Raw genomic sequence first — 23,965 nt, 5'->3', positions numbered from 1 at the left:
TAAATATTCTTCAACACATTTTACTTAAATTTACTAAATGTTTTTTTTTTAAATAGTAAGCCTCCAGCATTAAAATCTGTCCATAGAGTTCTGCTTGCTTAAACACGAAAAATAAACTCACATACTTTGTATACGTCCTCCTTGGTTTTTTTTAACTCAATCAAAAGAATATTATCCCGAAGCTGCCTGTTTTATTCAGCGTCTAACTCAAGCTGACAATTTTGTAACTTTTTAAATGCATAATATTTTCTTCGCCTAGCATCTTTATTACAGTTTACATAATACCTAGGTTATTTAACGTTGCTATTGTTTCCATAATATTCTTAACATATCATTTTCAAGGTAATCATGTACCGACATACCATCTAACCTGTAATATAGTAAAATTATGTACGAACAAAACACTACTAGATTATTCTTGCAATTTCGTCGTGGATTACAGTTTTGGGTTTGTTTCGGACTAAACCGAGTATGGAGAAGGCGGGCACTATCGCGTGGGATGACTTCGGGGAGAGGGGGATGAATAGGGTACGAGAACTGACAAGACTCAAGACGCAAGACACCTGGAACGAAGGCTACGTCGCGTCAGGAGTGAAACAGCGTCAGTCACAAAGATGGGAACGCAGTATACACACAAGTCAAGACAAGGCGTAGAATCCTAACTGGCCACGGGCTTTTCGACACTATTTACACAAATTCAATCTGTGGCTCATAACCAACTGGTGGTAATTGTTGACTCTCTAACTTAAGTAAGAGCCAGGTGCTATCTTGAGCTTAAGACTGGCATGATGGGCTCATCCGATATGTTGCTCGAGCACAGATCGCAGCTGGAAAAACATCTGCCATATGTCAGCATTTAGGAATTAGGATATTTCCGGAGTAGTTACGCCCGGCCCTGGTGGGAGACGCCAAGCCCACGAGACCTAAGTTTAAGCAAACAAAGACCCTTTTTAAGAAAGAGGAGATTTGACACTCCCGTGCAGTTCTCAAATCAAAGGCGTAGAGAAAACGAGGAGAACTGGCAATGAACTCTCCAACACCCTATTTAATGACGGAGTTTTTGTTTATATGGAAATGCGCCATGCGTTACTTGGCATACTAAATCAGATTGTGATAATAATGAAGAACCAACACTTGGGCAAAATAGAAGTACGCATTTTGCAACATTATAGTGAGAACAATTATTATTAGTTCATACGACAAAAGCATCAAGATCATAAACACTTTTTTATTTATGTATATGTGATCACTGATCGTCCTTAAGTGTCTAACTTGTGCTTACTCGGAGTTAATACATGCTGAATTCCTTACTGTAATGTACTTCACGACAAGTTTAATTGCACACATAGAAAGAAAAATCCATTACACAGCTTTGAAACACAAAATCTCAGAACTGAACACCTGTTAGCGTAAAAAGGTGAAAAAAAAGTTCTTTTAGTCTGGCAAAATATTACTGAAGCAGAGGCAAAATTATTCCCATAACTTATACCGAAAAAAAAACCAGTGACGCTACAACATTTTTAGGTCTGGACCTAAGATTTCTGTAACTGTTTCATGATCTTTTGTTAATCTTATTGGTTTGGTCTAAGGCAAGCCGGTTGCTTCACAATATTTTTCTTCACAGTTCGAGCGAATGTTAACTGCGCAATAAAAAGAAAGTCCATAGGTGCACAGCCGAGTATCAAACCGACGACCTCAAGGATGAGCGTCGCACGCTGAAGCCAACACTGCTCACCTTATACCGTAAAACTAAGCTATAATCTACATACCGTTGTTCAAACTTTGTCGATTATGTCACAAAACATAGACAATATTTTTGCTAACATTGACAAATACCGTGAGAATTTGACATGTCATCTCGTTCCAACAGTGAAATGTATAAATAATATTTTTTATGTTTTATTTTAAAATTGCCTTCCGATTTAGTTAAAATGCAGTAAGTATTGTCGAGAAAACAGTTCAAGTATTTAACGAGGTTACATTGACGTCACTTACCTTGCAGTTCACAACTTATAAGTTACCATTTCATTGAATATTTTACATACTTTATTTTCATACAATTTAAGCGTCTTTGAAATTAAAAAGAAATGTCTTTCAAATACACTTACAGTGTAACAATTGGTATTTGAGAAATTTTCCGTCGGGGGGGGGAGATTCGCTTGCCATAATCCGCCAATAATAAATCAAGTCATAAGCCAAGTAAGAGCTTAAAAAATTAATTCTGATGCATAATTAGGTATTTAACCTTACAATAACTTTCTAACTGCGTGTCTAAATAAAAATGTTACCGCAATAATTAAATTAGTGTTTACTTTCCTCTTATTAATCAAAGCCACAGAACAACTAAAACGTATTGTCTTCGCTACACAAAATGCGGTTTTGCGACATAACACTCCGACCTTCGACTTTGCACATTGACTTGATTCTAGCAACTTTCAAACAATACATCTTACTAACCAGTATAAGTAGGCGTTTACGTATAAAACAGTTGTTATTTATAGTAAATGTAATTGTTTATTACATTTACTATAAATAACAACAAAAAGCCTTATCACTTGTGGTAAAAAAAATTCAAAATGTCCTTTAATTGGATTATTATTAAGCTGTTCTGTGGTATATGATAATGCGACTCTCAACCTGACATCCAGCGTTTAAATCGCTGTGCACCAATGGTCTTTATGTACGCATTGCACTAGGACAAGGGAAGCTAAAAGATTTAACTAAAGGAAACTTTATCAGACCTATAAATCGACAATACGTGTCTGGCACAGAAAGCCGGTCAACTATTTGTCTATAAATGAAAATGTTATGGTTCGCTTATTGTATTATAGATGTCGTGTCCAAATTACTTGGCTAACTTAGACATGCACTTCTTGATATGACCTCGCCGTTTCACCTAAAACACTGGTCTGGCGGTAAACCCAACTAGATAGAAAGAGACGAAAGAGAATAAAATAAGGCAATATTTTTTTAATACTTAACACTTCGTTGCATACAGAAATATAATACAGTTGACATAATTAAATAAATATTGAAGCAACTGGCGGAATTATGGCTTTCGAGCGATCTCTTCCAAGCGGCCAATCTGAGAAAAAAAATTAGATAAGGCCGATTGCCTTATCTAATTTTTGAAGTACACAAACACACACTCACAAGAAGTGCAAAATACATAAGATATATTATAGTTATCTAGACAAAACGAATAGAACAAAACAAAGCATTTAAAACATATGTAAGTGAACAAGACAACAATAAAAAGTAGACTGAGTTAGCTTTTTAATTGGGAATAAAATTCACGCACTTCATACTAAAATAACAATTTATGACTTCAACATAATAAGATAGATAAGGGCCAGAATCGAATGATAAATAGTTTATAAGTTAAAAGTATTGAAAATATATATTTATAGCTGTATATAATAATTCAATATCCATTTTACCTTCGAATCGGCTTCCTGTATACATTTTAATCGTAATTTTATTACTGCAAGGAAATTTTGAGTAATCGAGTCTGAAGTTTGATATCGTCAACAAAAACCATCTCATTTCGTTAAATGTTAAACCTTTTACTAATTATGCATTTGTTTTTATGTATTACTAAACTATGCATTTGTTTTTATGTACTTAAAATTTGTTACCTTTATTGCACCAAAGCAAAGGTTTTAAATCATCGTCGAATCGATTCTACTTATGTATTCAATATTTTATAAATATAATTAAATTCTTTGCAGGGAGCCTCAATCAACTTGGAAGAGTGATAATGACTGGAAAGCAAGATATTACAAGTTATACTCATCCCGCGGTCTATCTATGTTAGTAACGTTTCTTTTTTATAGATACCGGCAAACATCTTGAACAAATGTCCTTGTCTACACAGAAACGATTTTTAGGTATCACTGTGAGGGGGGCGGCGGGCGATGTCGATCACGTGACTGGTAAATAAGGTGACGTTTGTGTCCCGCGCTGTGTACGATGCTTTCCCCCACTCCCTTGTTTAATGCTCAAGAAGTTTGCCGGTATTTGTATTAGCTTTGTATATTATTCCCACTATGCAAGATATTGGTACAATGTTATAAAAGGCATATATATATAGACATTTTTATTAGATGCTACATTTTGTAGCAACCGGTTCCATATCGTCAAATTCAGTTAAAATCGTAAAGTGATGTAGCTTTATTAGTTGTGGATAATTTGCCGTTACCGTTGAATATTATACTTAAAAAATGCATCATGTACAACAAGCATTTAAATTTCCTAAAATAAGTATCACTTACCTTAACCTCCGAATAGACAGGTTAGGGTATATTCCACTGGAAATCCTTTGCCAAACACTTCGTCTACCAACCTGAAACATTTCTTTCGACGCTATTCGTTCCCGTGACCTGCGTAAACCACAATTCAGATTAATAATATAATATAACGAAGCGTTTAAAACTATTTCTAAAGACCTTTAGATCAATGTGTCTCAATAGGTTCAGATGACATTTAAATCAGTACCTGTTTTATGCCAATTATTTAGTTCATGTAGCCGGACACCAAGGCCAATTGTCCACAAGTTGTCTCAACAAATAACCTCTTACATGACTCATGAGTGATTCATCTATATTAAGTTAAATGTTAAAGATGTTTAATCAGTAATACACAATTGGGATGTAGTTTCTGCGTAAACAATCGTTTACCCGAAACGTTAGGTAGGAGTCATAAGTTCTGTCTCAGCGTCACACGGATGGGCAATTTTTAAATATTTTAGAAATAAACATAGCATATTGTACTGAGAGATAATTTTGTATAGTAAAAGAATTTTTGGCAACATAATTCTTTTCTGTTTATCTTAATATATATAAATTACGCGTCACGCCATGGCCTCCTAAACTACTTAACCGATTTCAATCAAATTTGCACAACATGGGCAGTTTGATCTAACTTAAAAGAAAGAATAGTTTACTTATATATGTAATTCTACAGTACGTGTGTATGTCACTGAAATCGGCTGGACTGATTTGATGATATTTTTGTATGCGTTTGGGTAGAGCCCTGAATGGTTTAGATTCGCAAATCAGCCCGATAGATGTCGCTGAACTCGGTTCTGAAACTGAAGTCTATTGGTGCACAGCCGGGGATTGAACCTGATGAGAGACGTCACAAGCCACTAGGCCAACACCAATAACCAATGACTCATTAAATTTATAATACGAATATTAATAATATTTCAGCCAGAAAGAGGATCCACCACGTCGTATATCATTCTTGAACAATGAGATATCTCCATACGCCTCTCTACTTATGAAGTTACGAGCGAGCAACGAAGGGTCCATGACTTCAACAATACCCACCCCACCATACTTCAGATCCCTAATGTCACAACAAAGTGAAAGTAACCGAACTCAGTGAGTGTCATTATATAATTTGAATTATGGATGTGACGGAAGTGCGATTTCACTACGATATTTGAATGATATGCTATCGGCAGTCATTCGGAAAATTTTCTTCTTGGTGGGGTAAGTTGGTTTATAGGTCCACTGGCTATTGTATAAAACGGACAATAAACTATATTGACACTTCATTAGCCTTACAGTAGGGGAATAAACTATATTGACACTAACAATATTGACACTTCATTAGCCTTACAGTAGGGGAGCCCAAGCGGGGATTTCGGGATTTACAGTGTGGCTGATTAAAATATAGAGGGATACCTTGTAACCGGTTAAGTACCTCCACCAAATATGAGCCCCATATATACCGACCGTCAAGAATAAGGGATCAGATTAGTAAAAAAAGGTTTAAAATATCAATGCTATCAATATCTGACGCGCTCGAGTATGTCCAAGGCACAGTTTTTTTTATTTTTCAAAATCTATAGCCACTCTCCCCACCGCTGAAAAAGTATATATTATGTTTTTTTCTTTTAGTATCTAAGCTTCTCAATAGGTCTCTAAGACTCTCGAGTAAATCAATCTCAATTTTTTGCACAAATTGAAGTCCAATGGAAGGCGAAGTAGGGGTTTAAACAAATCTCAAATCAGAATATTGTCAGACAAAATGGCGGGTGTTTATAGCGTATGTAATATTTGTTAAACGACACTTTGGAATATTTATAAATTGATGTTATTTAAAATGTAATGTAATAGTTAATGTTGTGTGGGACAATTATATTTACCTATATTGGAATTACCGAATTGGAAAAAATTGTGTTAGTAATATTGACGGTGACGATACGACTTTACGTTAAGAAACTTTTAAGTTAAGAAAGACTTCTACGCTTTTAGCCGCATCACCTACTATCCATCCAGTATTCAGCCTCATATGAATCATAAGATCAAGACCTAAATGAAGCCATTTACCGTATCTCTTTTCAGGATTCTTAAGAGAAATTATAAGATTATGAAAGGTCACTAAACCAAGTTTTTTTTTTATTTTTCGTAACATAGTTCCGAAAACATAGTTTTTTTTTATTTTTCGTAACATAGCACCGTTCAGGGCAGAGTTACCTTTAGATGATTCTTTTCTGGCACCCTGCTGATAAAAGGCGTCACGGGGTGTGCAGCTCTCGATGGGGGCTGCAGACGAAGTCGTGGTCGTGTGGTGGACTGAAGATCGATGCTCGACTTGGTCCTAGGGTCATATCTTGCTTGCCCACGGTGCCAAGTAATCTCAACTTTGTCCTGTTGTCGTGGTTGGGTTGGCGTATAGACCCTCGGTTGTCCCGGGAGAGCTCAGCGAAGCAACCTTCGGACCATTAATGCTATTAAGAATTCACTTTTATATTTACCATAGATAACGAAAATATATAATGATTAACTAATGTTATGCCAAAGACGTTAATTCAATATTTGTTAATTAATCAGAAATGAGACAAAATTATTTTACCTACAAATATTTGCTTCGAAGCTTTTCAATCGTTATCTATCACGAAGAACGAGCCGTCCGAGTTGTGTCTTAGTTTAATATTTACTTTACCTAGCACGAGTCTTATTGTCTAGCTATATCAAATAATTGTCTTGGATATTGAATCATCGAAAAATAGTATTTTTTACATTCCTAGAAACTACACATTCAATCTTATTTTAGATGATTGTTATTTGTCTGTATAACATTTATATCCTAAAAGTTAACAGTACTTTATTTTTTTTAAATTAAACTGACTGGTGACTGTGCAAATGGATAACGCACACAAAAGCATAGAATGCAAATATCTATCGCCCATCTGCACCTAAACGCTTTGTCGGACTAAATTTCGTAAAATGATTAAGTCTAGAATAGATGGTCTACATCTATAGTGACTAAAAAAACACACTCTGTATAAGTTATTTCGTAGTTAACTTTTTTATAGACTATATGTTTATTCCCCAGATCAGAAAACACCGGTTTAGACACACTGCTTTTAAACATGGTGCGATCTCAAAGCAAAGAAATACGAGACGAAGTTCAAGATAGGACACCTGCTTTACCCAGTGAAAACCTTATACAAGAGTAAGACAATAATTTAAGTATGAGAAAGTTAATGTTCTAGCATTCACACGTGTTGCCAGGCACAAATAGATTGCAAGCTACCTGTAATAGTAGTGTTGCGATTTAGTTCTATGCTTTTACTTCGTATGCTTTATTATTACTTGCATCGATGTTACTTAATATGATATCTATTTGACGTAAAACAAATAGTATAGTATTTCGTATAGTATACGATTTTAGAAAGAAAGAAGATAAAATTACTTTTCAGTAAAAGATTTTTGTATTGAAAACTTAATATGGTCTAATTAAAACGGAATCATTGACATGCTTGATCGAGTAGAATCAATTTATAATAATAAACTATAAAATACAATCTTAAAAACAAAACAAAAAAAAAATTAAAAAATATTCGAAAAATATTATGCAGTATACTTTTAATTTCTAACATTTTGGTATCAGGTCGTTAAACGAGCCATGTATCCACGGGTTGAGTCTGCGCATGACTGATCGAAGTGTATCCCGATCACGTTTTTCTCGAATTTCTACCCGTCGTGACATGGATATACCTTCTATATTGGCATTTAGCGCTTCTGATGAAACACCGGTAAGATAATGATATAATAATAAAAAATATTTACATCAAATCTGGTAAAAATAAATCTATCAATCGATGCTACTACTAATTCATACTGTACATGTACGGCGTATCATTAATTGTCATGCAGAAAATATTTTTCTTCGCCTCCGAGTCTCCTTTTAATTTAAAAGGGACAATACGTCTTCCTCCTTCATTTTCTTAATATTTCTTGTTGTGGAGAGTTGTTTATTATTTAACGAGATTAACGATGCCGTTCATCAAGCAAAACGCAATTATCGTTAACGGAAAAGATACAGAGACTTAGATACTTAGGACTAGACGATGCAAGTATATCACAAAACACTTACAGACCAAACTATATACAACAAACACTGGTATATATAAAATAAATTAACTACATTGACTGTTTTATGTATAAATAGGCCCCTGTAGAAATACCGGCGTTCCAAAAGCCACCTACACCGAAAAAAGAAGAGAGGCCAAAATGGTCCATCCGTCGCTCAGTATGCCCTGTCTGTTCACAAAAATGGCGAGATCGTAGCGCCCTTAAAAATATAAGAGCTACAGGTATATATCCCCTAATTATTATAGTTTATACTGCGTTTTATTCTAATAGGACTCAATCTGCCTGTTATACAGGTAATGACTAACAATATTTTTTCCAAAGCCAGTACGGATGGCCTCCGACACAACAAACGAAATGCTTGACAAATTGTACTATGGTGACGAGGTTATCAATATTTTTTATGTTTTGATCAGAATTCTGTAACAGATGCAACACCAAGACATATCGAAGCTAGAAGCGAAGAAGAAGTGTTAGCTATATGGTTTCATTTTTACATTATCTCTTTAATCGTAAAGTCGTGTCGTAATCGTAATGTTTACGAAGCTAATCAAATATCATTCATGTATATTGGCAACTATGCACTTCCGAAATCCTCAGTATAAAAAATATGAAGCCCATAATTTTTGTTTTAATGGAACACCTATTTTGTAAATATATCTGTAAATGGTTTTTCAGGACTAAAAAGAAATTTAACGATCGATCTACCGTCAGTTATTGCTCCAGCGCGCCTTAGAACAGCTGCAACAACAGGATAGTACGTACTTTTTAAACTTCATTCAAACGTTTTAAACACATATATATAATCAGTAAAATATTTACAATGCGTCTTTTACTGTCCATTTGTGTAGTTGAATCGGTTTACAATATTTCCCTTTTATTAAGAGTATCTAAGAATCAGTGACTTAACTCATTGTTTTTCAGCACACCTAGACCTATACCAGCAGCGGAAGACAAAGACATCGGCCTTGGCTTAGGAAGTTTTAGGAACTCGACTAATTCATGGCAGTTGACGCGGGCCAGAAAGTTCCGTATACCGAAACCTCGCCAGCCACCACCAGAAGCTTTAGCTCCAATCAGTTCAACTGCCCCAACCGCTAAAAAAGACCTAGATTTACGCGTTGATCGCTTTCTTGCTTCGCAATGTTAAATTTTAGAATCTTTGCTATTTGGTTTTATGTAGGATAATTAACACCCATTTTTACAGATGCAATTTCCCGAAAGCTATAATGACTAGAGACTCGTTTATATAATGAACTGAATAAAATATTACATGCAATGATTTTGTTTTAATAATAAAAAAGCAAACGTATAAATTAGTAACATATCAAAAATTCTCGAAAATATTTCGTTAATTTATGGCATTGTAAAATCGAAAACATAATTAACAGTTGAAAATGCTTCACAGTGCACGGTATGTCTCAAGGCGTGTACAAAATTTTTCAATTCTAATGCCTGATAAATCGGCGCTTTGAACTCTCCAGTCACCATTAAATTCACAATGTTATTCATCATGACATCAATCTCTATGGGAGTAGCCCGAGAATTCCAATCAGCTAAGTGAAATATGTTAAAACTAAGATCAGGCCGTAAACACGATTTCACCATAGGCAAATCGTAAGCACATCCATAGTAAACGATTGTTCCATCGCGTTCCAATAGCTTTAGCATGATATCTTCAAATCGTCCCCCCAAACAATTAAAGGCTAAAACAGGCCTCGTCAAAGAAGTATTAAAAGTTGAAATTGTCTCGGCTTCATCAATGGTGTATACTGCAGTCGCTCCTAAACTCATTAAATTTTTCTTGACCGCATCATATCCACAATGATTTGCAACTATGTTAATAGTTTGCAAGCCCCATGACTTACAAAGCTGGACGACACTTTGGCCACAGGGACTATTTGCAGCATTTTGAATAATTGTATCACCAGGTTTAAGACGACTAAAGTCTCTTATCATCCTATAGGCCATACATGGCGCTATAGTAAGCATACATGCCTCAGGAAGCTCTAGTTTAGGGGATATAACATGTACATCTCTCTCATTATAAATTCCATAGTAGCGCCATGTTCCTAACATCCTTGAAGTAAGCACTACCCGCTCTCCGGGTTCTACAGTGCAAACATGACTTCCTATTTCTACAACATTACCTACTCCTTCATCTCCAGGTACAGTAGGTAGCTTCGGTAATTTTCTATATCTTCCTGAAAAAAAAATTTCATTAGCTATTCAAGAATTTTATTGTTAAGAAAAATTTATAAGTAATTGTAACCAACAATGACAATACATTTTTTTATGGATTAAGTAAACTAATAATTTTATTTCATCATTTATTTTGCATAACAATAATAATAAGATTAGGTAGTCATACATATATTTTAAATAATAAATGCAGCCATTCTTAGATTTTATGTTTTATAAAATAAAGTGCCCTTTTTAAAAATAATAGACACATATTTACAAAAAATAATTGTATGTACAATTACATTTATATTCCTACAATGTACTATTTAAGAAAGGTTTCTTGTAGATTTTTTCTTATTCTGCCTACTCTGTAAAATCTAAGAGATATTTACAACCAGCAAATCCCTGTGGAGCAAGTGAATTTTTTAACACTTCTGGATAATCCTTAAATTTTGTCAATTTATGTATAGGAGCTTTCAATTCTTTAGACAACATTAGTTTTATAATTTCTCCCAGCATCTGCTCTCGGGCTTCTGAGGAAGCTTTTTTATTCCATGCGGTCATCCAAAAGCCTCTACATGACATATCTTTAAATATGAATGCAGATGTAGGGGCAATCACTGGTTCTCTAGACATACCACCATAGGTTACCATAGTGCCTCCATGATCCATATACCTTAATAATTGAGCTCCACTTTTTCCACCAACACAGTTTAATGCTAACAAAGGCTTCTTAACTTCTCCTTTAAAAATTTGAATACTACGTAGTTCTTCTTCCGTAAAAACATAAGTTGCTCCTAAACTTGTTAAGTATGCTTTCAAATCATTGATTTCTGGTCTATTCCTGACTATATTTACAGTTTTCACCCCCCAGGATTTACAAATTTGAATTACATTTTGTCCACATGCACTGTTTCCTCCATTTTGGATCACAACATCATCTTTTTTCAGACACACAAAATCACATAGCATTCTAAATGCAGTACATGGATTAACTGTTAATGTAGCAGCTTCTACATCTCCTAAAGTATCTGGTACGACTGTAAGTGAAGATCTTGGGAACACTCCAACATCTCGCCAAGTCCCTTGTAGTGAAGTTGTCAAGATAACTTTGTTACCTTTGTTTAAATCCTTAACTTCTGACCCAACCTGTTCCACTAGGCCTACACCTTCATTTCCAGGGATTGATGGAAGACTTACTTTAACTGGATATTTTCCTGAAAAATTATACAACAATATACTGAGTAAACAATCAAGTAAATGCAAAATAAACACACAAAAAATCTTAGCTATACCTTAAGTTTTCTTCAAATGTTAAGAAGCAGTATAGAAAAATATGCACCATTTTCATTCTTTAAATAATTCTGAAAAGCATTAGTCTTAGGTTTAAAATTACCTTGTATCGTATTTATATCAGCAGGATTCACTGGTGCAGCCAACATTCTGACCAACACGTCTTGCTTTCCAAGAGGCGGTACTTCGCATTCCCGATATTTTACAACATGTAAGGGGTCCCCAAATTCATTGTAAACCAGCTGTCTGGACATTAGATTTCGATGCTGCTGATTCCATATAGGAACATGGTAAGAAAATTGCTTCGGCTTGAGGATGTTTAAGCTAGCTTTATATAAAATGGTCATAATCTTCATTTTTCTGTTTCTGTATTTGCTGGAAAAGTTACATATAAATAATTATGTTACTATCCTACTTCTTCATTTCGGTCGATAAAATTTAATTGATATATTTAAAATAATTGAGTTTTTAAAAAAAGATAGGTAACTTATTTTGATTAGACAAATCTGTGAAAAGTTGCTTTTGTAATTTTTATTTTTCTCTCATTCAAAGTTGACAGAAATCAGCAAACGTTTGACAATTCAAAATTGCCAATACTAACGATATTTTAAATTTTGGATGACAATAGGCTTGAGTCTTGATTGACTATTTACAAACTTGGACCGGGCAAACTTAAATGACGAATAAATTAAATGACCTTATATTTTGTATATTTTGAATAAATGTTAATTGATTAATCGACATTTCTGATGTGTACAAAAATAATCTTAAATTTACATTAATATTATCTCACTCACTCCTTTGATGATATAAAGTATTCTCATTAGACAAGTGTGAAATAAATTAGCTCAAAATGGATACAAATGAATATGAGACATTTGAATATCTTCAACCAAATAATGTAGAATCCATTCCAAAGAGATTATTTGTAGTTCAAGATCATGGAACATATCTTTCTTGTGAGTATAAAACAGATTTTGCCTGTAACTTTCATCATTAATGTACTTAAATCCAAAGTGAGTCAATACAAATAAAAAGGCTTGAATATTGTAAGTTCTACAAAAGTGTAGTAATTGGTTTATGATGTGGCGATTGACATAGAAGAATATTATAGTCATCTTTTATAATATCTTAGTTTTCCTCTATTATTTTCAGTTGATAGAAATGTTGATCTTAGCCAAGTTCAGAATGTGGAGCTATTGGAAGAAGTACAACCAGTTTATGATGTCTCTCCAGAGCAGTTTTATATTGATGTTGAAGGTTCACAAGAAATTGTTGCAGTATCAGGTAAAAATATTAGCATATTTGTAGTAATTTTAACTGTTTTTAGTTGTAGAAGTATTATTAAATGAAGATAATATTTCTGTTTCAGAACAATTTGTACTTAGTAATGAACTTCATAATGAAGACAATATTTATGAAAATAATCTTATGCTCCATGAATCCGGTTCTTCTAATATACAAGTATTATTTTCATATTTCCTCCAGTATACCTAAAGAGATTTTAGCTGTAGAAAAATAATGTTAAGGAAATTATAAGGGGCTTAATATATTTTTGTATGTTTAAATAAGATTATCAAAAAGATATGTGTGACATATACATACATCTAGGAAAGTTTAAATTCTTTTAAAAAGCAGACATCTTAGATTGTTTATCTTAGATTATTTATTATTTGTAACCAATTAACTTTTTATATATTTAGTCTAATAAAAAATATTATATTTAATTCTTTCTATTAAAGATACAACAAGCAGTTGATGAAATACCAGAGAATGTTGTTGAACAGTTTATAAAGAAAGAGCCTTCTAATACCGAAATGAATATGGAAATGGATACCACACCCAATAACTTCACAGAGGTAATTATATTTATGTGCTTATTAAATCCTGAAGAACACAATAAGGTGTAATGGCTTTATTCTTTTATTTTGATTACATGACATGAAACACATCAGAAGAAAGAAACCCTTACAAGATATATCCCTCATATATTTAATATTAAAGTAAACATTATTTAGTCTTCTACAAATGTCTGTATAAATTGTTTTTCTTGTTAGTCTTCCTTTTGGTCATAAAACCTGATCACTCGGGATGGTTGGACCCATAGTACTAATGGTTTCAGATATGATATAAAAACCAACCCTTAGTATCAAACAATTAAAAAACTAATTGTATGGCTTAATCTAGAGGGCCTATTGTATCAACACCTACGTCATTGTCAACAATTTATTTTGTTATAGGTAATGCTATCTGATGAACAATACAAGTTTCTAGAACAAAGAGGTTGGACTTTAATTGAAAATAATGACAATATCTTCTTTATTGATGGATTGGGTCTTCATAACATCACTAATAACGATCGTAAGTATTTTTATAATTATAAAATTAAATTTAAATCCAGTAAAGCTACAATGCTATATGGGTCTTGGCAACAGATTGCATACATTCCTTTTGATATTTTTTATTGTACAGATTGCCTTCCGTGTCTGGCAAATTACGGTTTTCTCATGATATTTGAATGTACCGTAAGAGACACTGTTGATTGCGGTCATGAAAGAAAAAAGGAAAAATATTCTATTCTCATATATTTTGCTTATAATATTTATTTCAGAATTAATTCAAGATTTAAAACAGAAGATGAAAGATAATGAATTAACAGACAAAGACTCGAGGTAATTTTTTTTTTTAGCAGTTCGGGTTTCTATAATTAAAACATATAACTGACATAGGGAGCGTTCAAGTATTACGCCACGCAATTTTTGGAGATTTTTGAATATAACGCGCTGTAACGGTTTCTGTAACCAATAGTAAAACGTTATGCCGAAAACTTACCATCATGTGTGTAACACAACCATATACGAATGTACTATATATTAAACTTAATGCTTCAAATGTTTTATTATAATTATTCCGCATTGGTATTTAGTGAGATACTTCGAACAATAAATAATGTTTTTAATGAGGTGTTTATCACAAAGAAATGATTGTATATTTTTAGATTTTAGGGATTTTAACACGGCATGTTTTTTTTAGTTTGTTTTTAAAGCTCTTGGCAAACCTTTTTATACAAAAAAATGGAAACTTCACGGGATGAATAAATATTTATTAATTTTCTCGTGATAACCTCTTTCACCTGACTACAGCTTGACGTATATTTATGTATATTTTTTAGGAATACCACAGAAACTATAATATTTGAAGAAACTTTTGAAAATAACGAAATTAAACCAAGTATTTCCTTTATAGAAGAAAAGAAGGAGCCAGATATCCCGAAGTTGAGTCCTAGTAAGTTAAGCTTGGAGTATTTTTTTTCTACTCAGATAACATTTTCTCATGTTTCCTGTAATACTTTAATCATCATTGGCATCTACTGATTTGTCATAAATGAAATGATCAGCGTAAAATAATACAAGATTTTGTATGTATGTGGAGCATTTTTAAATCTCTATATACTAATATAAAATTCTCGTGTCACAATGTTCGTTCCCATACTTCTCCGAAACGGTTCCACCGATTTTTATGAAATGTTTTATGCATATACAGTAGGTCTGAGAATCGGTTACTATCTATATTTCAAACCCCTAAGTGATAAGGGGGGTCAAAATTTTTTTTTTTTGTTTTTTAGACAGATTTATTAGTTTTTATTTTTTTATGATACAATATACAAAAATACATACAACCCTTAATTGTCACCCCTCTACGGTCAACCCCTATTTTTTATTATAGTAGATAGTTATTTTTATTTAACTAAAAAAATGTTTCCTATATATAATATACATGGCAAAACGTTTGCCGGGTCAGCTAGTTTGTATATAAAATATGTGAGATTTTGCTATATTTTTATGCCTTCCAAATCATTACAGGTTTTGTCAAAGTTAAACCAGGATTGACCAAGTATTATATCGGAATTAAATGGAATTACTTTTTTTTCTATAATTTGAGTACAGATACCGGCAAACTTCTCGAGCATTAAACAAGGGAGTGGGGGAAAGTTTGCGCATCGAATACAGCGCGGGACACAAACGTCACCTTATTTACCAATCACGCGATCGACATCGCCCCCCCCCCCCCCTCCCAGTGATACCTAAAACTCGATTCTGCGCAGACAAGTACATTTGTTCAAGATGTTTGCCGGTATTTGTACTATCACAACCAAATATTACCAACGTCCACTGTGTATACCAAAATTTATAAAGATTGGCACAGACTAAAAAACACAAATCTTCGTTAAACTTTTTACAGTAAAAATCTTGCCTAAGCCCGACAAGAAAGCGAAAGAAGTCCCCGATTTGATGCCATCGGAAAGAGAATTTCTAGAAACAACTGTTAATGAGCTGTCCGAAAAGTACGAAAACAGCGATCCCAGAATAAATAGCAACACAATCAAAATAAAAACGAAATTTTCATTAAAAGGTAAGAAATCGTTAAGACTTTTGTCTCTAGCCGCTTTCGAGGTGGAAACTACAACTAGTTATTTCTTACAAGTAGGATATACAAGGCAACCATGTGAATTTCGGTTAAGTTGTACATGGAGGCTGAAATAGGTAAAGACGTGAATACTTTAAACGATGGAACATATATTTCGTGTACTCAAATTCAGTTTTATTATCTCTTCTCATACAATGATACAGTGGCCCTTTATGAGTCTCGGATTGCTTCGATCATTTTTATTTCATAGACAAGTAGATCTGTCTGTCACGTGCACGATGTCTTTGTGCCGGACGTACCAGAGGTAAGGTCAAACGACACATGACGAGTGTGCATGGTGAATGTGAATACGGATGAAGCGAAACTGATATTGCAGTGCCGTGGCGAAGAGATCTGTGATAGGAGTAGGTGAAAAATGATTTCGTAAGACATGCCGGTTTCCTCACGATGTTTTCCTTCCACGTAGAGCGAGTGATAAATGCGCACATAAACAGAAAGCCCATTGGTCAACAGCCGGGGATCGAATCTAAGACCCCAGAGATGAGAGCGGCACGGTGAAGCCATAAGGCCAGCACTGTTCAATAAAACGTACTGCAGTGGTACCTCGACATACGAGTTTAATTCGTTCCGCAACCTTGCTCGTATCTTGAATTACTCGTATCTCGAGGCAAATTTCCCTATACAAAACAATTGAACTACCATTAATCCGTTCCAACCTCCAAAATGTCACCCCAGTTATTTTTGTTACGTGGTTTTGAATAATAAAAACGTATTTATAAATATCAAATATATATTGCACAAAAACAAAAAAGATAATAAAAAATAAATAAGATATCCTCACTGGTCTTTGCCTTTTTCGCTACATTTTTCTCGCTTTCACCTGTAGGCCGTTTAGAAAAGAACATGTCCAAGGAGGTTTGTTTCTTCCTCCCTCTCAGAATGTTCCGGAAATGAGTTAGGTAAGTGTCATTAAAAAGGTCAGATGCACGACCTGTTGCAACTTTTTCTGGGTGTTTTTTTCTACGAACTGTGAAACTCTCTCCCACATTCCTAAGATCTCCTTTATCTCACTTGTAGAAATAACCTCCTCTGACTCCTCAAAATCAACTTCTTGCATAACCTCAGTAGGCTGCTGTGACTGTAACTCTTGTATCTCCTCAGTCGTCAGTTCTACTGAACCGAATCGAACTCGTATCGAATTTCGCTCGTAACTAAAAGCAAAAAATCACTTGCTCTTCGGCTCGTATCTCGAAAAACTCGTATGTTGGGGCACTCGTATGTCGAGGTACCACTGTAGTCTTAAAAACTCGAGAACGCACCCGAGAGCCTTGTGAGCCTTATGAGTGTCAATGGGAAGCGATATAGCTATGAAAAAAGTCTTGTTACATATGAATTTTCAGATATTCCTTCAGAAATAGTTTTGGGAAAGACCGTTAATGGTAAAAGACTGATAGCAAGAGTGACGAAGAGGGAACGTCGCGACACTTCTAAAATTACGGATAACGTTGAAACGAAGAACCATAAAACACGTAAGTAATAAAATGCAGTGCATCGCGGTCTCCATGAAACAAAAGTAACCTATTACAAATTCCTTTGATTTGTGACGAATTTTATTTTGCCTTTTAAATGATATTAGTATGAGACTTTCTGAAATAAGGCTTTATAAACTTTGAAAACCTTAAAACTGCTACGTAATCTCGTAGGGTAACATTTTGAGTCTAAACTTAGTGGTAAGTATGATTCACATATGTCAATATAATTCTTAGCGCTGAGTATGATATGCTCCTATTGGTCAAAAAGTTTTATCGTATAGTATCTAACCTTTATTTGCGACTCTGTGCTCGCATAGACAATTCAAATCTTTTGTATTGTCTTTGGTTATTAGAGTTTATATTTTAAAAGAAATATATTGTATTAATTTAAAAAAATACCATTATCAGCTCAAACAAATGCGTTCGACCAAAAAATCGAGAAGTTACTACAGCAAGCTATCTGTGGCGAAATGCCGCCCGTAACTGACAAGGATGTGATCGATAACGCGGACCGCCTCATAATACAATTATTACGAGTACCCGCATTTAAACCAGCTGTAATTGAAAAACGGCTTATAATTACTAAGGTAACAGAATCCATCGAAAATAGAAACCTTGTTAATGTGTATATTCAAAGATTACTATTATATAAGATTGTCCATCGCCATCATATTACTTAACATAAGTGAGAATCCTGCCCGTTTCCCGCCGTTATATGTTATATAAATGTATACTTTTTTTCTTATTAAATCAAAATTATTGAAGTGAAATTTCTTTATCGGCGTTGTAAAAAAATACCGTCACATTTTTCCGATAGGCGCCATCTTTTTCTTGTCCCTATCACGGTTGATTCGAAGCCATTAATAACAAAAATATATAATAACAATGATAGTAATAATTCTATTGCAATTAATGAAATTCTGTAATAATCTTAGTAGTAATAAGGTAAAATGAAATAATTGTATTATTTGTATTCATGTCTATGACTATAAAAGCCTTTTGTTAAACATTATCTTATTTAACTTTACTTAACCAATTTCTGTAAAGTTGCATATATCATTTCTCGAAAAATAAGGTCATAAAGAAGTTTCACTTTTTACCCAAATCCCAGGACGGTTCTCGTTCCGCGCAGATTTTAGTAAATATTTTATACATTTCCACCATACTTCAGATTTCGATAACGGAAGACGAGGAACAAAATCCAACAGCGGAAAGTGGCCCATTGCTGATAACTGGACGAGTCGTTAACAAAGGAGACGATCATTGGAGTTTCCAATACATACCGGACATGCTTCAGAGGTTAAAAGAAAATGGCGCAAGTGAGGAAGGTATGTAAACAACGCAATAAACTAATTTTAGCCTACCCACTATAATTTTTTTGTGCATACTTATAACCAGACATGTATGGTATGACTTTCTGAGAAAATTATTAATATCCATTGGGACAGTTAGATACTAACAATCTTTAGATAAAGGCCTATTGTATGGTTCCTGGGTTGACGGAATGCTTTAAATAATAGACGATATTATTTTCGCTCTATATTCACATATATACAACATATGATTACAATTCTGAAGAGTGTGACTGCGTCTAGCTATATTCAGTAATCGCTACCCTTATGAAACTAAGAAAGCCCTAGTAAACATAACAACGAAACAAAATGTTCGTACATAACCACATGTACAAGATGAATTTAACTAAACATTAATGTTTAAATTTGAAAATACCCTCAGGGATAACGCGAATTCCAATTGTAAAAGAGTTTTTGAAATAGGTTACGTAGTTTTTATGTTTTTTTTTCCTTTTTGTATTGATATAGATTATATTATTAAGAATGGCTTGGCCAATACATACGGTTCCTGTATGTTTTATTTTTAGTAAAGGTCTCGGTTTTCGATATATTCCACTTACTCGGAAGTACAAAAAAAGTTCACCCTGCCACTCTTTTTGGTGCCGAGACTCCAGCAAGGATTCTATCCAGCGTTAGTCATCTGCGGTATCGAATGTAAACTATATTTTTTTTTTTCTATACATTGACTAGTATGCGATGATGTCTCTGCTCACTCAACTCACTTGTAATATGCAGTATTAGGCTTCTACTGGCTAGTGTTTAGCTCATTTAGTTGATTATAACAATTCATCGGCCCTGCATTGTGGCCGGGGATCATTACATCCACCATTATATTTCCAGGATTTAAGGAACTCGTAAAAAACAAAGGAAATAGCGATGTTGATGTCAATCTCCTACAAATACACATACAGGAAGTGATTGGTCCCGACGGATGTGCAAGGTGTTCCATTACATTGCATCGGAGAGGTATTTAAGTGTAAATAATAATTTATTAAAAGTTATTGCGGTCTTCCCCCGAGGAGGGCTTCTTAATAAAAATAAATGAATCTTCATGTCAATGAATGGCTTCTTTTACACTTTAAAATCAATTTTCCTTTGGTTTTTATAATCCGATTTTTTTTCTTTTCGTGATTGTTGTTTGCCGAAATGCTTGTCACATTAAATTCTTGTAATCGATTTTTTTTACGTATAAGTGTGCCGAGTGTTGGAAAGCTTTTGTAAATAAAATAAAAAAATAATTTTATGTATTTGCTTTTTTACATTCTATGACATATATACGTCACCGTAAGATAACAAACTCTGTAAGTTTATTAAGTTTAAGTTTCTGAACGAGAGATAAATTAAATTTTTTACGCCCACATTTTATATACTTGCGGATTTTGTTATATTCCGGTGACATATACAAATCTATCCATATTGTTTTAGTAATAGTCGTAAAATGCAAGAAAGTTACGGATTCTCGTAGAACTAAGGCGCGTGTTTACGCGTGCGATACCTGCGCAGTGACTGTCAATACTCAAAACAAGCTGTTACAACATCAGGAGGTACTTATTAAATTAATAAACGAATATAAAAATTTATTATATGAATATACCTTTTTAACCATTATTGAGATATGCAATACAGTGATTTAACATCACGTGAGCCTAACTATATGCACCCTGTACTATAAAAAAATCTAAATGTTAAAAGCCTAATTTAGAAATTGTCATCATCGTAACATTGCATTTCTTTTCTTTAATAGTGGTAAACGTAACTTCTTAAATACATTTGCAATTATTTTTAATGAATGAGCATACTATATGTAATAATAATAGTCCAAAAAAATGGACATATAACTATGTTTGTTCATTCAGTTACACACTGTGGCTGATAATCTGAAGACTAATACAGTTAGGACAGATGCAATGTATACTACATCAACTTTAGGATCAAACAGAAATTTTGAATGTAATCAATGCGAGGTATGTATGAGATATATCTTAAAGAGCCGGCAACGCAATTTTTTTATTTATTTATGTCCGTTATTAAAAATGATGTTAATAGATCCAGAAATGCATCTCAGAAGTATTTTTACTGAATTGATTTTGATGAAACTTGGAAAGATTGAATATAACAATAAAATTGTAATTTAAATGAAATAGTAGTTATACATAAATATAATTTTAATAGAATCTGCTTAAAATGCCAAAAATTCAGAAAAAGAGAGAAATCTATATTTATACAAGGTTTTTTTTCAGTTCGAAACATCAAAACAAAGTATAATTCATAGACATATAAAATCTCATTTTAGTATACTCATAAAGGCAAGCGAAAAGCCAAATGATGAATTGGATGAGAAATTGAATTGTAAATTGTGTTCTAGCAGTTTTACAGATGCAACATCACTTTCAAAACATATCGTGTCTTCACATATTAAAGTGATTGAAACATAATTTTACTTTTATTAGTCTTCCACTAACAATTAGTTTTACTAGTTGAAAAGGTGATTGTACACAAAGAGTAGATCTCTCGCTATCCAAATATTATAGCATATTGCCTACTACTCTTAGGCATGTGGGATTACAGGGAACACTTAAGACGCATTTGATTTCTTAAGACAGAGGATTTTCAGAGTCAACTCAGAGGTATTTATTTTAAAGACTTAAAAGTTGCAGAATTGATATTTGAGTGTGGGGTGTGAAAAAATATCCAGTACCATCCATCAACTCTTCATTCTATATATTATGTTAATGTTTACTTAAGTAGATTTAAATTGTTTATTATCTATCAAACCGAGTTTAGTCTGACTAAGATGTATTGTTTTCAAATATAATATTAAAGTAAAAGACTAAAACAATAAAAAAAATTTAATTAGTGTCCTTGAAAAATCTAAATACTTTTCTATTAAAATCTTTATGAATTACCATCAAAAAATGTCTGAAAACTCTCCTTCCAAGTCACCAAGTATGTCAGCTTCATTTATTTCATTACTTGGTGAAAAATCAAATCCTGAAACATGTTTTTGTCAATATATTATGGATTTTTAAAGGTGAAGCAAAAGTATTTGTTGATGTAAAGACTAACATAAAATAGCTTTTAAATTGTTTGGCCTCGGAACTTGTTACTGATGTATGAAATATTAAAAGTATGTGTGATTTATCTATTGCATTTGATATTGATGTTGTATTCTTTACCCCCTTTAAGTAATAAATGCTAAGTTTGATTAAAAGTAGTTTCCAGTACTACTGAACTGAAAGTTGATAAAATAGCTACATATTTCATTTAAGCAAGGCAATTCACAATAATCTCACCTGTATATTGCTTTTCATGTTTAATCAGTGTTAACTCTTCATTTACAATCTTTACAAATCCATCAGGTAATTCTTCAGTTTCATTCACAACAGTATTACTGTATATATGAGAAATATTCTTTATTGTAACATTGAGATAATGCTTCTTGAATGCACTACCAGTTGTAAGAACCGTAGGTTTATGTAACACTAAAGCACAATACTCCGAGATAAAGTAGGGTGAGAAATGCAACCAGGTATCTCTATGTAGTGTACATTTTATGTGCCCTGTAAAAAATCAAAACTAAAAGAATTTATAAAGCAAAAAGTTTTAGTTCACACAAAAGATATTACCAAAATTTTACTGAAAATAGGCCAGTTACCTTGTGTGATAAATTTTCTGTGTCCTATATTTAAAAGTGATAAAATATAAAACAATTGTTCTATTGCATGTATTATTAATATTAAAAAATACCTGTTGTATCTCTCAATGTTATTAGAGGGTCAATAGCAGATCTATCAATTGATTCAATAAATCCTCTCACAATTTCTGCTTTTCTTCTCCTCAGATTCCCAGTCAATGCTTGCTGTTTAATCACTTTTATAGTATTGCAACTAAAATCACTGGTATCTTCTAAAAGTCTCTTCCATAAAGGTGTTTCAAATATTCCCTTGTTGAGATAATTTTGTGACGCATCTATATCCTGTAGAATTCTATATCACTTAAAACACTTTTTTTTTAAATTTTAAGTGATATAAGAAAAAGGCGACCTAATAAAAAACCCAAGCTATTTCAAGAATCATACATACACCATACCAGATATACATATTATAAAATGTCGCCAGTAAGTCTCGAGGTTTCTAGGTAGATTTATGGTTCAAGTCAATGTTACGGTGCATATAATACTCACCTGAGATAAAAGTTCAATTTGGCAAATCGCATCATCTTTTGTTTCTTCTAAGGTTCCAGTAAGTAATCCAGCCGGTCCTGGAAATTTTCTTTTGTTCTTGTGATCAAAGTGGGAGTCTATAAGTCTTCTTTTAGTATGTTTTGGTGATAAATTATTATCAAATAAGCAGGGATTTACGTGAACCTCTTTTATAAAATCATTTTTTAATGCAGGTGCTATGTTTTTATTAATCCCCAAATTTTGAGTATCTTGAGGCGATAGGATTCGTTTTTGTGTATCATCGACCTCTTTAAAGTCTAACTGCGATAGTACCTACAATAAAATAAAAAATGTAGTTAAAACAAAGTTCTTTAAAGTTATGTGTTTACATATTAGTTGTGCGTTTACCTCATCGTAATCATCAGATTCGAACATTGCGCAAAATTGAAAACCTTTAAGTGAAAATTTTCGAGTTAATGAAATCTAAAATTCAAAATTAGCAAAATACGTATTTTTATTTTCTAATTAAAATCATAATTATGAACAGCAAGATAAATTCTATACATTACAAAAATTATACTTTATCGTACAACCACAGAAAAAAAAATTAGTTTATGGTTAACC

At 33.2% G+C, this 23,965-nt stretch overlaps 4 protein-coding genes across 6 annotated transcripts; 2 read left to right on the top strand and 2 right to left on the bottom strand.

Annotated features, from left to right (window-relative positions):
* The first annotated feature begins 1,837 nt into the window (after positions 1 to 1,837).
* Positions 1,838 to 9,669, top strand: LOC123712864. Of its 2 annotated transcripts, none has more exons than XM_045666192.1 (8): positions 1,838 to 1,936; positions 3,732 to 3,812; positions 5,214 to 5,387; positions 7,351 to 7,470; positions 7,909 to 8,053; positions 8,470 to 8,614; positions 9,069 to 9,147; positions 9,315 to 9,669. In XM_045666192.1, the coding sequence occupies exons 1-8, from the start codon at positions 1,932 to 1,934 to the stop codon at positions 9,538 to 9,540; spliced, it is 975 nt and encodes a 324-aa protein (XP_045522148.1). In that variant the 5' UTR covers positions 1,838 to 1,931; the 3' UTR covers positions 9,541 to 9,669. The 2 variants fall into 2 exon arrangements, with proteins under 2 accessions (XP_045522148.1, XP_045522149.1); XM_045666193.1 differs by having other exon boundaries at positions 1,852 to 1,936; positions 5,218 to 5,387.
* On the bottom strand, positions 9,665 to 12,447 carry LOC123712863 (enoyl-[acyl-carrier-protein] reductase, mitochondrial). Of its 2 annotated transcripts, none has more exons than XM_045666191.1 (2): positions 11,971 to 12,447; positions 9,665 to 10,594 (listed from the first exon to the last, which is right to left on the bottom strand). In XM_045666191.1, exons 1-2 carry the CDS (start codon positions 12,221 to 12,223, stop codon positions 9,747 to 9,749), a joined length of 1,101 nt encoding a protein of 366 aa, XP_045522147.1. In that variant the 5' UTR covers positions 12,224 to 12,447; the 3' UTR covers positions 9,665 to 9,746. The 2 variants fall into 2 exon arrangements, with proteins under 2 accessions (XP_045522147.1, XP_045522146.1); XM_045666190.1 differs by lacking the exon at positions 9,665 to 10,594 and adding an exon at positions 10,798 to 11,791 and having other exon boundaries at positions 11,971 to 12,417.
* An 85-nt stretch (positions 12,448 to 12,532) lies between these two features.
* Positions 12,533 to 22,320, top strand: LOC123712862. The gene is made up of 15 exons (XM_045666189.1): positions 12,533 to 12,826; positions 13,023 to 13,154; positions 13,240 to 13,331; positions 13,610 to 13,726; positions 14,108 to 14,228; positions 14,479 to 14,539; positions 15,040 to 15,152; positions 16,110 to 16,280; positions 17,696 to 17,824; positions 18,236 to 18,414; positions 18,999 to 19,155; positions 20,020 to 20,145; positions 20,605 to 20,723; positions 21,036 to 21,143; positions 21,420 to 22,320. The coding sequence occupies exons 1-15, from the start codon at positions 12,721 to 12,723 to the stop codon at positions 21,612 to 21,614; spliced, it is 1,926 nt and encodes a 641-aa protein (XP_045522145.1). The 5' UTR covers positions 12,533 to 12,720; the 3' UTR covers positions 21,615 to 22,320.
* LOC123712865 (homologous recombination OB-fold protein-like) lies at positions 22,015 to 23,919 on the bottom strand. Its single transcript, XM_045666195.1, has 5 exons — positions 23,750 to 23,919; positions 23,363 to 23,674; positions 22,927 to 23,155; positions 22,473 to 22,739; positions 22,015 to 22,170 (listed from the first exon to the last, which is right to left on the bottom strand). Exons 1-5 carry the CDS (start codon positions 23,774 to 23,776, stop codon positions 22,088 to 22,090), a joined length of 918 nt encoding a protein of 305 aa, XP_045522151.1. The 5' UTR covers positions 23,777 to 23,919; the 3' UTR covers positions 22,015 to 22,087.
* Between the last annotated feature and the right edge of the window lie 46 nt (positions 23,920 to 23,965).

This window comes from Pieris brassicae, chromosome 8 (genome assembly GCF_905147105.1).
Source record: "Pieris brassicae chromosome 8, ilPieBrab1.1, whole genome shotgun sequence".
Taxonomy (NCBI): Eukaryota; Metazoa; Arthropoda; class Insecta; order Lepidoptera; family Pieridae; genus Pieris; species Pieris brassicae.
Note: the sequence above shows the minus strand (reverse complement) of the source record. Positions and strands in the feature narration are given on the sequence as shown.